We start from the raw sequence: 14227 nt of genomic DNA on the forward strand, positions 1-14227 counted from the left end.
CCAAGAAGAGCATTACCAGTGGATCACAGAGGGGTGGGACCTGGTATAAGCATTAGGCAGCTAGTGTTGGTGCTGTGCTGTTTACTAAAGTTGGTTTATGCTAAGGAGCGGGGGAAAGAAATGGTATGAGCCACCTCCTTGGTCCCCAGGGAGGGAAGGCCACCCTTGCTGCTTTCAGAGAAACCCTCCCAGAAGAATGAATAATTAACCTTTGTCTGTCCTGTGTGTTTTTAGATCACCATTTTCACACTGTCTGTCTCCAGGTTGCTTGCCTGCCTGGAACAGCACAGTGTCCGTTGTGCTCTGTTGTAGCCAAGCCTGCTGCCTTTCAAAACTCCAAACTTTAGGAATCTGGTGTGGCAGGGACTCATGCTGGTCTTCTGGGCGAGGGTCGCATTACACTGGGACCAATGCAGGTTTGACCCGGAAGGGCAGCTGCGCCAGAGCCAGGAGCAAAGCAACTAAACCCCCATTGTCCAGGTTAGCCACCCACAGCAAGTGTCTCTGCACCTATGGTGAGGGGTAGGGGAGTGAAATGGTGCCACCTGGCTCTTTGTCCCCAGAGAGGCAATGCCACCTCTCACAGATACGCTCCAAGAAAAGAGAACAGTCACCTCTCCACGTGCCCCAGGTGATCCTCAGATCACGCTTTCTGCCCAGGAGCACTTGCCTGCCTTCACTACAGGAGCAAGACAGTATCCTCGGGTCCCTATCCTAGACAAGCCCACAGATCTCCAAAACTCTAGTCTTTGTGCCCTGCTTATTAAAAAAAACTCACAAAAATCAGCCCCTCTAGTTTTTCCATCAAGTAGCTTTGGGAAAGTATTCTTGTGTGCATTCCTGTGCTCTCCTCTCTATCTCGTCTTTCTCTGCAACCAGGGCTCCCTCCCCTCTGCAGCACCCATGATCCATTTCTCCCCCAAACCACATCTCTGCATGCCCTACCTTCCTGTGGCCTTTCCTCTCTCTCGAGCTGTACAGTTTATCTGTCCACAGGTCTATTTCTTGGGTATTGAGAATATTTGGTAGTTATCTAGCTATGCTGGAGGGACGAGGCAAGCCTAGGGTCCTCCTACTACACTGCCATTCTAGCTCCCACTCTGTATACCACATCTTTATCCATTCATCAGTCAGTGGGTACTTGGGCTGTTTCCATAATTTTGCTGTGGGAGATAATGCTGTTATTAACATTAGGGTCCATGTATCCCTTTGAATTAGTATTTTTGTATTCTTTGGGTAAATACCTAGTGGTGCAATTGCTGGATCATAGAATGGTTCTATTTTTAGCTTTTTGAGGAACCTCCATGCTGTTTTCCAAAGGGGCTGCACCAGTTGCATTCCCACCAACAGTGCACGAAAGTTCCCTTTTCTCCACACTTGTTGTTTCTTTCTCACCACCACCTGTTGTTTCTTGTTGAGTTTAGCCGTTCTGACAGGTGTGAGGTGATATCTCATTATAGTTTTGATTTGTATTTCCCTGATGACAAATGATGTTGAGCATCTTTTTATGTGTCTGTTGGCCATCTATGTGCTTCTTTGGAGAAATGTCTATTCATACCCTCTGCCCATTTTTAAATTGGATTATTGGGTTTCGGGGTGTGGAGTTTTATAAGTATTTTTATATATGTTGGATACTAACCCTTTATCAGATAATCCTACAATTTGTGTGGAACCGCAAAAGACCCTGAATAGCCAAAAGCAACCTTGAAGAAGAAAAGCAAAGCTAGAGGCATTACAATTCTGGACTTCAAGTTACCTTACAAAGCTGTAGCAATCAAAACAATATGCTACTGGCACAAAAAAGACACATAGATTGGTGGAACAGAATAGAAAACTAAGAAATAAACCCACAACTATATGGTCAATTAATCTTTGATAAAGCAGGAAAGAATATCCAGTGGGAAAAAGACAGTCTCTTCAACAAATGGTGTTAGGGAAACTGGACAGCCACATGCAAAAGAAGGAAACTGGACCATTTTCTCACACCCTACACAAAAATAAATTCAAAATGGATTAAAGACCTAAATGTGAGACTTGAAACCATAAAAATCCTAGAGGAGAGCACAGGCAGTAACCTTTTTGATATCCGTGGTAGCACCTTCTTTCTAGATATGTTTTTGGAGGCAAGAGAAGCAAATGCAAAAATAGACTATTGGGATTTCATCAAAATAAAAAGCTTCTGCACAGCAAAGGAAACTGTCAGCAACACTGAAAGGCAACCTTTGGAATGGGAGAAGATACCTGCTAAAATTCTGTTCTTTAAATGTAACAAATGATAGTAAATGTTTTATTTTATTGAGGGCTATTTTTGTAGGCAAAATATACTTCCTTTGCCAAAGAATAGTGATTTCACTGACTTCATTTTTCTTTTCTTATTCAGGTTATGTATGGAATGTTGGTCTTCACATTAGTACTTCGATCTATTTATATTGTTACATGGTAAGTAATTTGGACCATCAACACCATGATTAGATTACATTCAGGCAATAAATCTATAGGCTAAATTGAAATAAGACATAAAATGCAACACCAGCAGAGATATTAATAGAAAACTATAAACCAACATTTATTGTGGCATAAGGTAAGGAATACTAGTTCTTTACGCAAGTTGTTAACAGGCATTATGTAAAAACAAATGTTCCAAAATTAATTTGAGGAAAGCTGTGTATGATGGCTTCCTTCTGAATATTTATAACGTACCTTAGTATATTGCCTTGAGAAGTCCTACAGTAAAAACAAGAACTGTTTTTGTGCTTCTCAGACTAGTTGACTCAGAACCCTTTTTACAAAACACTATTCAAGGAATGCTGTTAATGTCACAAAGAATCAGTATTCCAGAAAGATGGTTTAGGAAATAGCATAATCTTTATAGAGTTTATGAAGATTAAATAATATTCATGTGAGTACCTCCCATGGGGCATGGCCATACAGCAGCAGGTGCTCAATAAATAATACGATTTATGGGTTTATTCTGGTTTTTTCTTTTTTAATTAAGCTTTTTGTTTTGAGGTAATTGTAGAATTAACATGCATTATAAGAAATAATAGAGACCTCCTATACCCTTTACCAGTTTTCTCCAATGATAATGTCTTGCAAAACTGTATAGTACAGTATTACAACCAGGATTTGACATTGACAAAGTCAAGCTACAGAACAGTTCCATCATCACAAGGATCCCTGTGTTGCCCTTGTTTAGTCATACCCACTTCTGTCTCACCCCACCCTCCCATCACTTGTCCTTAACCCCTGGCAACCACTAATCTGTCCTTCATTTCCAGATTTTTTTTTTTAATTTCAAGAATATTACACAAATGGAACCATACAGTATGTGTAACCTTTGGGATCAGTCTTTTGCACTCAGCATAATTCACTGGAGATCAGTGTAAGTTGTTGAGTGTATCAGTAGTTCATTCCTGTAGTATTCCACGCTATGGATGTACCACGGTTTAACCATTGACCTGTTAAATGACATCTGGATTGTTTCTAGTTTTTGACTATAAGGAATAAAGCTGCTGCAAACATTTGTATATAGGTTTTTGTATGAATATAAATTTTCACTTCTCTGGAATAAATGCCCAGAGGGGAATTGCTAGGTTGTGTCATGGTTATATGTTTAGTTTTTCTCAAAATTGCCATACTGTTTTCCAGGATGGGTCTATCATTTTATATTCCCACCAATAGTGTATGAGTAACCCAGTTTCTCTGCATTCTTGCCAGCATTTCTGTTGTCACTTTTTAATTTTAGCTATTCTTATAGGTAATCTCTCATTGTAGTTTGAATTCCCATTTTCTAATATCTACAGATGAGCATATTTTCATGTGTTTATTTGCCATCTGTATATCCTCTTTGTTGAAATGTTTGTTTGTCTTTGCCCATTTTTTGTTGGTCTTCTCTTTTTTTTTCAGTTGAGTTTTAAGAGTTCTTTATATATTTTAGATAGTAATCCTTCATCAAATACTTAGTTCACAAATATTTTCTCCCTATCTATTTCCTTGTCTTTCCATACTCTTTATAGAGTCTTTCACAGAGCAAAAAAAAGTTTTTAATTTTGATAAAGTCCAATTTATCAATTTTTATTTTATGGATTGTACTTTTGATGTCAAATATAGGAACTCATTCCCTAACCCTAGACTTATTCTGGTTTTTTTCCTAAAATTTTTGTATAGTTTTATATTTTACATTTGAGTTCATAATTTATTTTTAGTTAATTTTTATGTAAGATATGAGGCTTAGGCTGAGGTCCATTTTTTTACCTATGGATGTCTAACTGCCCCCAGGAACACTGATTGAAAAGGCTATCTGAAATTTCTCCACTGAACTGCTTTTACTCTTTTCTCAAAGATGATTTGTATGTATTTGTATGGATCTATTTCTGTGTTTTTATTCTGTTACATTGATCTGTGTGTCTTACTTCCACCAGTGTGACACTCTCGATTAGTGTAACTATAAAACAACTCTTCCAGTCATGTAGACTGATTCCTCTCACTGCTTTTTAAAATTGTTTTAGCTGTTCAGGTTCCTTTGTCTTTCCATATAAACTTTACCATAATATTGTCTATATTTAAAATTTTGTTGGGATTTTGATAGGAATTGCATTAAGCCTGCACATCAATTTACAAAGAATTCACATCTTTTAATTATGTTGAATCTTCCAATCTATAAACATAGTACGCCTCTCCATTTATTTGGATCGTCTTTGATTTTTTTTTTTTTTTTTTTTTTGGCCAGCATTTTGGAGTTTCCATTTTTTGAGCAATTGTAAATGGTATTTTATTTTTAAATTTTTTTATTTACCTGTTAATTGCTGTTATATAGAAATAAAATATTCTTTATGTTTATCTTGTATTCTGCCACCTTGCTGAACTTAATAGTTCTAGAAGACTTTTGTAGATTCCTTGAGATTACCAATTGATTTGATCATATGATTTTTTTCCTGTAGTCTGTTAGTGTGGTGTTAATACATTGATTACTTTTCAAATATTGAACAAGCTTTGTAATCTGAATGAACCACACTTAGTCATGGTGTAAAATTGTTTTCATATGTTGTCAAATGATACTTGTTAATATTTTCTTAAGGATTCTTACATTTATAATTATGAAGGATATTAGTTTATAGTTTTATTTATTGTTTCACAGTTATGGAAGCCAGAAGTCAGAAATTGAGGTGTCAGTATGACCATGATTCCTCTGAAACCTGTAGGGGAATCCATCCCTAATTCTTCTTAGCTTCAGGTGGTTTGTTGGCAATCTTTAGCATTCCTACACATTTATTCACATAATTTCAGTCTTTGCATTTGTCATGACATGAGGTTCTCCTTGTATTTCTGTGTCTTTACATGGCCATTTTCATACAAGAACATCATTCATAGTGGATTAGGAGCCCACTCTACTCCAGTATATCTCATCTTAACTAATTATATCTGCAATGACCCTATTTCCAAATAAGGTCACATTCTGAGGTACTGGGGCTTAGGACTTCAACATATCTTTTTTGAGGGGGAAAAATTAAAAAGCAATTTTAAAAAATTTTTTTTTTCAATGTTTACTTATCTTTGGGACAGAGAGAGACAGAGCATGAACGGGGGAGGGGCAGAGAGAGAGGGAGACACAGGATCGGAAACAGGCTCCAGGCTCTGAGCCATCAGTCCAGAGCCCGACACGGGGCTCGAACTCCCGGACCGCGAGATCGTGACCTGGCTGAAGTCGGACACTCAACCGACTGCGCCACCCAGGCGCCCCAAAAAGCAAGCGCCCCAAAAAGCAATTTTTTAAATGTTTCTTTATTTTTGAGAGAGAGAGAGAGAGAGAGAGAGAGAGAGAGAGAGAGAGACAGGGAGGAGCAGAGACAGAGGAAGACACAGAATCCGAAGCAGGCTCCAAGCTGTCAGAACAGAACCCAACGTGGGGTTCGAACCCAGAAACATTGAGATCATGACCTGAGCCAAAGTTGGATGCTTAACCAGCTGAGCCACCCAGGCACCCCAAGGGGGACAAATTTAACCCACAACTGTACTTTTCCCTGCTCAACTTAAAATATGCATTTTGCATGCACTTATAACCACATCAGACAGTATTACAATTTTTGCCCCACCATAAAACATAATAGGAGGAGAAACAAAAAGGAGAAGAAAAATGTATTTACTCATATTTTTACTCTTTACATTTCTCTTCTTTTCTAACATGCTAAGATTCCCTCTGTCATCATTTCCTTTCTTTTTTTTATTTAAATTTTTTTCATGTTTATTTATTATTTGAGAGATAGAGCACAAGCTGAGGTGGGGCAGAGAGAGAGAAGGAGAGGGAATCCCAAGGAGGCTCTATGCTGTCAGCACAGAGCCCAGCATGGGGCTCTGTCTCATGAACTGTGAGATCATGAGCTGAGCCAAAATCAAGAGCCAGACACTTAACCAGCCCATCCACCCAGCCACACCTCATCATTTCCTTTCTGTTTAGAAAACTTCTTTAAGGTCCCAAAGTCTCTAACCTTCATCTGAGAATGTGTCATGATTTCTGTTTCATTCCTAAAGGATATTTTTGCTGGATATAGAATTCTAGGTTGACAGTTCTCTTTCGGAACTTGAAAAATGTTGTGTCACTTCATTCTGGCCCTCAGGTTTCCTGAGGAGAAATCCTGTCATTCCAATTCATTTTCTCCTATAGCATAGGTAAGGTATTCTTCTCTGTCACTCTTTTCAAGATTTTTTCTTGTCTTTAGTTTTTAGAAGTTTGTCTATAGTATGTTTTGATATGAATTTCTTTGGGTTTAACATGTTTGAGGATAGCTCAGCTTCAAGTCTGTGGCTTCATAATGCTGGTTTTTTTTGTTGTTGTTGTTGGGGGAAGTTGCCTTTTTGTCTAAATTTGAAAGTTTTCAGCCATTATTTCATCAAGTACTTTTTCAGCCCTGCCTTCTTTCTTCTCCCCTTCCAGGACACCAATAACATGAATGTCAAATCTGCTGTTTTAGTCCCAACTTCTTATGGCCTGATGAGAAAGGAAGTCTAGACTCCCCATGCAGTCTTTGCAGCATGGATGGGGTTGAGGCTACAGGTTTTTTTTTGGTGTTTGACTATAGAATATTAGTTTTTGTGTAAGTTTCTGTCTTGCTAGGGTGTCTCTTTCCTAGTCATTTGGCTAGACAGAGCAGGTTTTTGTTGGAGCTGTTTTGTCTGTATCTAGTGGCATTTCTGGGTTGCTAGCATCTTTAGTTCCCACTTTGGGATATATGAGGCAAAAAGAAAACACATGGAATTTATTGTAATGTAACTCAGGTCCCAGTCTCTAACCAGTTGGCCTTCTTTCCACCTTTCAGAGTCTTCTTGTGCTTGTTTTTATATAATGTTCAGGATTTTTAATTATACTTACTGGGAAGAACAGGGAAAAGTGTACCTGTTTCATCTTCCCAGAAGCAGAAATCCCTAATTTATTCTGCTTTTAATCTAGGCACCTTAGGGAACTGTAAAGAAGCATAAAATACAGTCCTTGCCTTAAATCAAGTCTAATAGATAGGATACCAATACTTTTAGAAACACAAATGACAGACCTGTAAAAAGTGTGTAACAGTGGAAGTCCTAGGAGATAAAACATCTTTTCTTCTATCTGCCTTGCCACAGCTTCTTTCTTATATTTCTATTTGGTAATTATTCCATTTAATACTGTTCATTGTTTACATATGTGTCTTGCCTATCTAGATTATAAGTGTCTTCAGCTCTTAGTTGAAACTCAGGATAGTGCTTATCAGTAAAGATTTTTTTAAACCAGGTTGAGGGGCACCGGGGTGGTTCAGTTGGTTAAGCGTCCAACTTTGGCTCAGGTCATGACATCACGGTTCGTGGGTTCAAGCCCCGCATCAGACTCTGTGCTGACAGCTGGGAGCCTGAAGCTTGCTTCATATTCTGTGTCTCCCTCTCTCTTTGCCCCTCCCCTGCTCATGCTCTGTCTCTCTCAACGATAAAATAAACATTCTGGATATAGCACACAAACATCCTTTTAAATGCATAACTGAGCTCAAAAAAAAATAAAGAAAGAAAGAAAATTCCAAAGCATCAAATCCAAAGAAGGACCTGAAAACTAAATTGACAAATGAGTTCTAAGATCATGAGCAGTGAGAAGGCACCTTGTCCTTCAGCCTCAGTTTTACATAGGAAAAATGACTACCCTGAGAATTTGTAGTCACTCTTCTTCCTTCACACAGGTTTGGGATTTAAATACATATTTTCTTTATTGTCGGGAAACCTCAAGGTGTAAAATTACCTTAAATTGGTCCAACATTCCTAGAGCCCCAGTATGTATGAGAGAAGCAAAAGCAAATCATCTTTTAAAAAAATGTACTTTCATATATAGGCCCTTGAAGATTTCTGTAGATTGGATGGAGATCAAACTAGTGTGCACAATCAATTCCAACCCCAGAAGAGGAAATAAGCTACCATAAGCAAAAGTCAGGAGAAACCGAAATAAGTATAAATAAGCCTCCCAAATCAGATGCTGAAATATAAAGTAACTATTTAGAAAATATTTAATGAAATGAAGGAGAAAATGAAAATGTGACCAAGGAATAGGAGATTATCAAAAGTGAAATTCCAGATTTGAAAAAGAATCAAAGAATTTCTTTTTTCTTAAATGTTTGTTTGTTTGTTTGTTTGTTTGTTTGTTTGTTTTTGAGAAAGAGAGCATGTGTGTGTATGCATAGGGGAGGGGCACAGAGAGAGGGAGCAAGAGAATACCAAGTAGGCTCCATGCTCTGTGCAGAGGCCAATGTGGGGCTCCATCCCATGACCCTGGGATCATGACCTGAGCTGAAATCAAGAGTTGGATGCTCAACCAACTAAGCCATCCAGGAACCCCTAGAATCAAAGAACTTCTAACATTGAAAAAAATACTGAAATAAACTCAACAGATAAGTAAAAGTAGATTAGACACAGATGAAGAGAGAATTAATTAAATTGGAAGACAAGTCTAAAGAACTAAAGCATTACAAAGAAATAATACTTCTTTTTGTAGTTCCAAGGGGAAAAATGGCAAAAATGGAAACAGAAGAGATATTCAAAGGGATAGTAGGTGCATATTTTCTTGAAATGATAGAAGACATGATTCCTTAGCTTCAAGGACAATAATTCCCTAGCAGGACAAATTAAATCTTTCTCAGGTTTCTCAGGTATGGCAGATGTGGTAGATTAGCTCATTCACTATCATTCCAGCCTTCGTCAAGAATTCATTCCTATAATATAAATGAAAAGCTGAAAGTTATATTTCCCATATTTGTTTTGCAGGTAAGTTTCCAGATACATTCAGGTTCTGCCAATCACATGTATTCACATGAGATTGAAATCAAAACCAAGTTAACTTGTGCGGGAGAGAAGTGGTAGTATGTAAGGCATCCATTTACTGTTGTGGATCAAGGGTATGCATCATGGCCCTAGAAACAGGTATGATGACAGCTTCCTGATCTATGAATTATAGCTAAGGTTACAGTATGATGCTGGGTGCAAAGTCCTCCCAGTTCTCTAGCTTCCTAAATGTGAAAAAGAAAAAAAGTTCCTTTGGCAAGATAATTCTGTGGTAGTGTTCAAAGTTTAGAGTCTAAACCTTACTCATTCAGCATTTCGGTTGGAATTGAATATTAAATTCTTTTCTGCTTTAAATAGAGATAGTATCTGCAGTTGAATCCTGATTGTTGCCTATAGAAAAACCATACTAAAATTGCTGAAATCCAAAGACAAAGATCTTAAAATATCCAGAGATAAAAGGCATATTGCTAACAAAGAATAGTCAGCAGACTTACCAAGAGCCAAAACAATGGAAGCCAAACACAGACTATTATCTTCAAAGTGCTAAGAGAAATTAACTATCAGCTTTGAATTATATATGCAGATATCTTTCAAAAACAGAGGTAACATAAAGACATTTTGAAACAAACAAAAATGGAGAAAGTTTACCAATATATCTCACTGAAAGATGTTCCCCTGTAAGAATCTCTTTAGCTGGTGGAGAAAAAGTGATAAACCTGTGGGATTATCTGAACAAAATATTGTGACTCTTTAATATCTAATTTGAGAGATTTTTAAATGAAACTAAAGTGGTGGACCAAATAACGTGAGATATGAGGATAATCTTAGTTACATAGTTGCTAAGGTCTTTTTTACTTGGGAAGAAGGTACATACAGTGATTAATTTTAGATTTTACATGTGCATTTTTTGGTAACCATTAGAAACAGTGATTTTAATCTAAAAATATTTCATCTAAATTTAATCTAAAAATTTAATCACTAAAAATAGTGATTTTATAGTGACTTTTGAAAACATGAGGGAGTAAATGGAATGATATAAACTGGATCCAAAAAAAATCAGGAAAAGAAGGGCAAAAATGGAAGCAGGGAGGAGTCAGAACAAATACAAAGCAGAAAATAAAGGGTAGAAAAAATTCAAAATATATCAGTAGTCACTTATCAGTGATTTATCAGTCACTTATCAGTCAATATAAATGGACAAAGCTAAGCAACGAAAAAGACTCAAGCAGGGGAAAGAAATCCAGCTATGTGCTACTCATGAGAAGCATGATTAAAACATAAATACACAGTACGTGGCACAGCCACCACAAAAAATACATAGCTTAAAAGTTGCATCTCTTGGGGCGCCTGGGTGGCTCACTCGGTTAAGCATCTGACTCTTGGTTTCGGCTCAGGTCATGACCTCACGGTTCAGGGGTTCAAGCCCTTAGTCAGGCTCCACACTGACAGCATGGAGCCTGCTTGAGATTCTCTCTCCCTCTCTCTGTTCCTCCTCCACATGTTCTCACTCTCTCTCTCCCTCTCTCCCTCTCTCTCTCTCTCTCTCTCCCTCTCTCTCTCTCTCAAAATAAATAAGTAAACTTAAAAAAAAAAAATTGCAGCTCTTTCTCAGCAGGTACCAGTTCTAAATAAAAATGAACTAGGGGCCAAAATGTAAAACCAAAAAAGGAGCAGCTATGTGTGGTTAGTAATTTCTAGTTTAAACTGTAACTGAACACTGTAGCTTCATATGTCTTATTTTATATTATACTTTTCCCATTACTGATAGTTTTGACTTTAATAAAAGACATCCCATAGTTTTTAGTGTCACAAAATGAGAATTTTTCAACAGTATGTTCTAGAAAGTAATATACTAACTGAAGTGAATGTTTGTATCTATTTTTTTTTAAAGACTCTTGAAGTGTAATCTTTTTTTTTTTAATTTTTTTTAACGTTTATTTATTTTTGAGATAGAGAGAGACAGAGCATGAGTGGGGAAGGGGCAGAGAGAGAGAGGGAGACACAGAATCTGAAGCAGGCTCCAGGCTCTGAGCTGTCAGCACAGAGCCCGACGTGGGGCTCGAACTCACAGACTGCGAGATCGTGACCTGAGCCGAAGTCAGATGCTTAACCAACTGAGCCACCCAGGCGCCCCTGTTTGTATCTAGTAAGAAGTAGCCTTAAACCTTTCTCTCATGCTTTCACTGTCAAGTGATTAAAACTCTTAAAAGCATAGTATTAGAGTCAGCATGCTGGACTGACAGGTAAACGCTGAAGCGGTTAGAGCTGGTACTGATGCTGTCAGTCTTTAGCACTATCCGCTTAGCTGTGTTTATGCTACAAAAGTGCAACATTAGACACTAGCCAGCTAGTACTGCCACCCTCATGTAACTCCAAAGAGGAAAACAGGATTTGATTAACTAAGTGCACACGTCGTCTTTAAGTTACTCCTGTTGTCCTTGGCTTGGATACAGTGACATGCAGATTTGTGTCTTTAATTACTTTGACTAATACCGTGAATGGACAGCCACACATTCCCTCTTCACCTGACCAGCAATGGCCCCTCAACTGCAGTAGGAAAAAAGAAAAAACAAAAAACCATTTTGTGTGAAAATGGGTGACAACTGGCACTTAAGATCAGAAAAAGAGTTGCTTATATCTGATGCTTTAAGATGCTGTCTGCCCAAAGCTCTGAAAGACTTTAAGATGAAAGCAATCATACTTACTACAATACTACTGAGTTTTTGTAGAATTTACATTTGATAGTAAAACCTACCTGTTTCATCTTAAAAAAAAAAAACCCACATAAATAACTAATTTTAAAAGAAAGGGATATAAAAACAATATGTGCCACACAAATACTGACTAAAAGAAAGTTGGACTAGCCATTTTAATAACAAAAAAAATTAAGGCATTATTTAAAATGAATGCATTTGCTACATTGTTATTAAAAGATTCACCTTACCAGAAAAAAAAAAAAAAGGCAGGTCTAAGTCTTCTATGGAAAATTTTAAGCAAACATTGACAGAATTACTAAGAAAAATGTATCAGTGTTCCATCATGCTGAGTTATTTTAACACAGTAGCTCTATGAAAAAGGATATAGACAAAATTTGGTAATACGATAACAAGTTGGTTTAATATGTTTAGCAGTTAGAGAGTGCTTGGTCTTCTCAAGCATGCACGGAGTAGTTATTAAATCTACCAGACACTAGTTTTAAAGCAAGGTTCAACAAACTTTAAAGAATTATTATCATACATAACATGTTCTCCAACTATAGTACAGACAGGATTAGCCAAATAGCCCATATATTTGTAAATTTAAAACCACATTCGTAAATACAAGTCAAAAATAGAAATCGTAGTAGAAATATCGTAGTTCATATAAAGTAATCACAGTGAAAGTACTACAAATCAAAGTAAGATATAGCTAAAGTGGTTCTTAGAGGGAAATGCGTAGCCTTAGATAAAATAGGCTGAAGAATAATGAACTAAGCATACAACTTCAATAATTAGAAAGTGGATCAATAGAATCAATCCACATAGAAATGAAAAATGGGACTAATGAAGGGCAGAAACTAATGAAAAGAGGAGTGCCTGGGTGGCTTAATCAGTTAAGCATCCGACTTCAGCTCAGGTCATGATCTTGCAGTTCATGTGTCCGAGCACCGCATTGGGCTCTGTGCTGACAGCTCAGAGCCTGGAGCCTGCTTCGGATTCTGTGTCTCCCTCTCTGACCCCTCCCTGGCGTGCTCACTCTCTCTGTCTCTCTCTCTCTCTCTCTCAAAAATAAAAAAGAAATGTAAAAAAATTTTAAATAATGAAAAGAAAACAGATATAATATTAAAGATTAACGTCTTCAATCTAATTTTGCTCCCTTCTGAAACCCTGCCAAGACTCCAACGAAGGAATTTATTTATAAAGCATAAATCCACAAGAAGACTGAATAAAATTTTAGAAGCTGGAAAGTAGATGGATTACTGCTAACTGCCTTAAGTAACCCACAAAAGCTGAATTTTAAAGAACCTCCAGTTTACACCAGAATTTTCTAAAATATCAAACATTAGCAGCAACAGACAGTTTGGAAAAGGAGCTAGAAGAGATGTCTAAAATAAAGAAGACTGGTTAAAGCTTTAAGAAGCTGTGAAACGCTTACATCCCCTCACCTACTCCATACCGCTGAACAATTGCAGAAGCCTATAGGTTTATTCTCTGGGAAGGGTGAACAATGTCTCTAGATTGGGTCTTGCAGACACAATTGAGCATGTGAATACCATAGGGAAATCGGGTGACCTTATGCAAACTGAATGTTGTATGTAAAAACCTCTAAGCAGAAAATTGGAAGAATTTTCTTTTAGGGAATATGAGGAGCCTAAAAGACCTAAACATTCTGATATTGGGGGCTCGCTAATAATTGGTCCAGCAAAATAACCCTACAATGAAGGTTACTAGACTAAGGGCCTCAAACATGTTTAGAGCTTGTGGTCACCTTTTTAGGTTCCCATTCTTCAAAATGAGACGGTGCCAGACATATGATAAATGCAACCAATATGAAATGTAGAGGTCAAAACAAATAATAAGGAAAGAAAAGCAACTTAGAAGAAAACAACTTATGCATGAAGAAGAAAACTTCAAAAATAACAAAACAACAAATACCATTATTCATATTCCTAGAAATATACTACATCTATGACTCAATAGTAGGATGCAATAAAAAAGGAACATTCAAAGAATCTTCCCCCCCGAAAAGAAGATACTAAAAATATAATACAATGATAAACTGAAGTGAATGGTTTGAAAGATACAGTCAAAGAAGCTACTGGAATTCCTTCTCCACTGTGACTGCATTATGGTCCATCATCCCTCATCCACCAGCAAGAATCTACCACAGGAAAGGCCTACTAAACCCATGGTATGGTCCAGAGTAAACAGGACAGCATGAGATCTCAGGGCCCTTGGGC

At 37.4% G+C, this 14227-nt stretch overlaps 1 protein-coding gene across 3 annotated transcripts in view; it reads left to right on the forward strand.

Moving 5' to 3' along the window:
• Window positions 1-14227, forward strand: part of ACER3 (alkaline ceramidase 3) — a 169620-nt gene that overhangs the window by 137429 nt on the left and 17964 nt on the right. For all 3 annotated transcript variants that reach the window (XM_040489434.1, XM_040489435.1, XM_040489436.1), the window contains one exon: window positions 2381-2439. In XM_040489434.1, the coding sequence (XP_040345368.1) occupies window positions 2381-2439 (59 nt within the window). The remainder of the gene's footprint in view (window positions 1-2380; window positions 2440-14227) is intronic.

The sequence above is a fragment of the Herpailurus yagouaroundi genome, unplaced genomic scaffold (assembly GCF_014898765.1).
Source record: "Herpailurus yagouaroundi ecotype Mexico unplaced genomic scaffold, PumYag 180, whole genome shotgun sequence".
NCBI classification, from domain to species: Eukaryota; Metazoa; Chordata; class Mammalia; order Carnivora; family Felidae; genus Herpailurus; species Herpailurus yagouaroundi.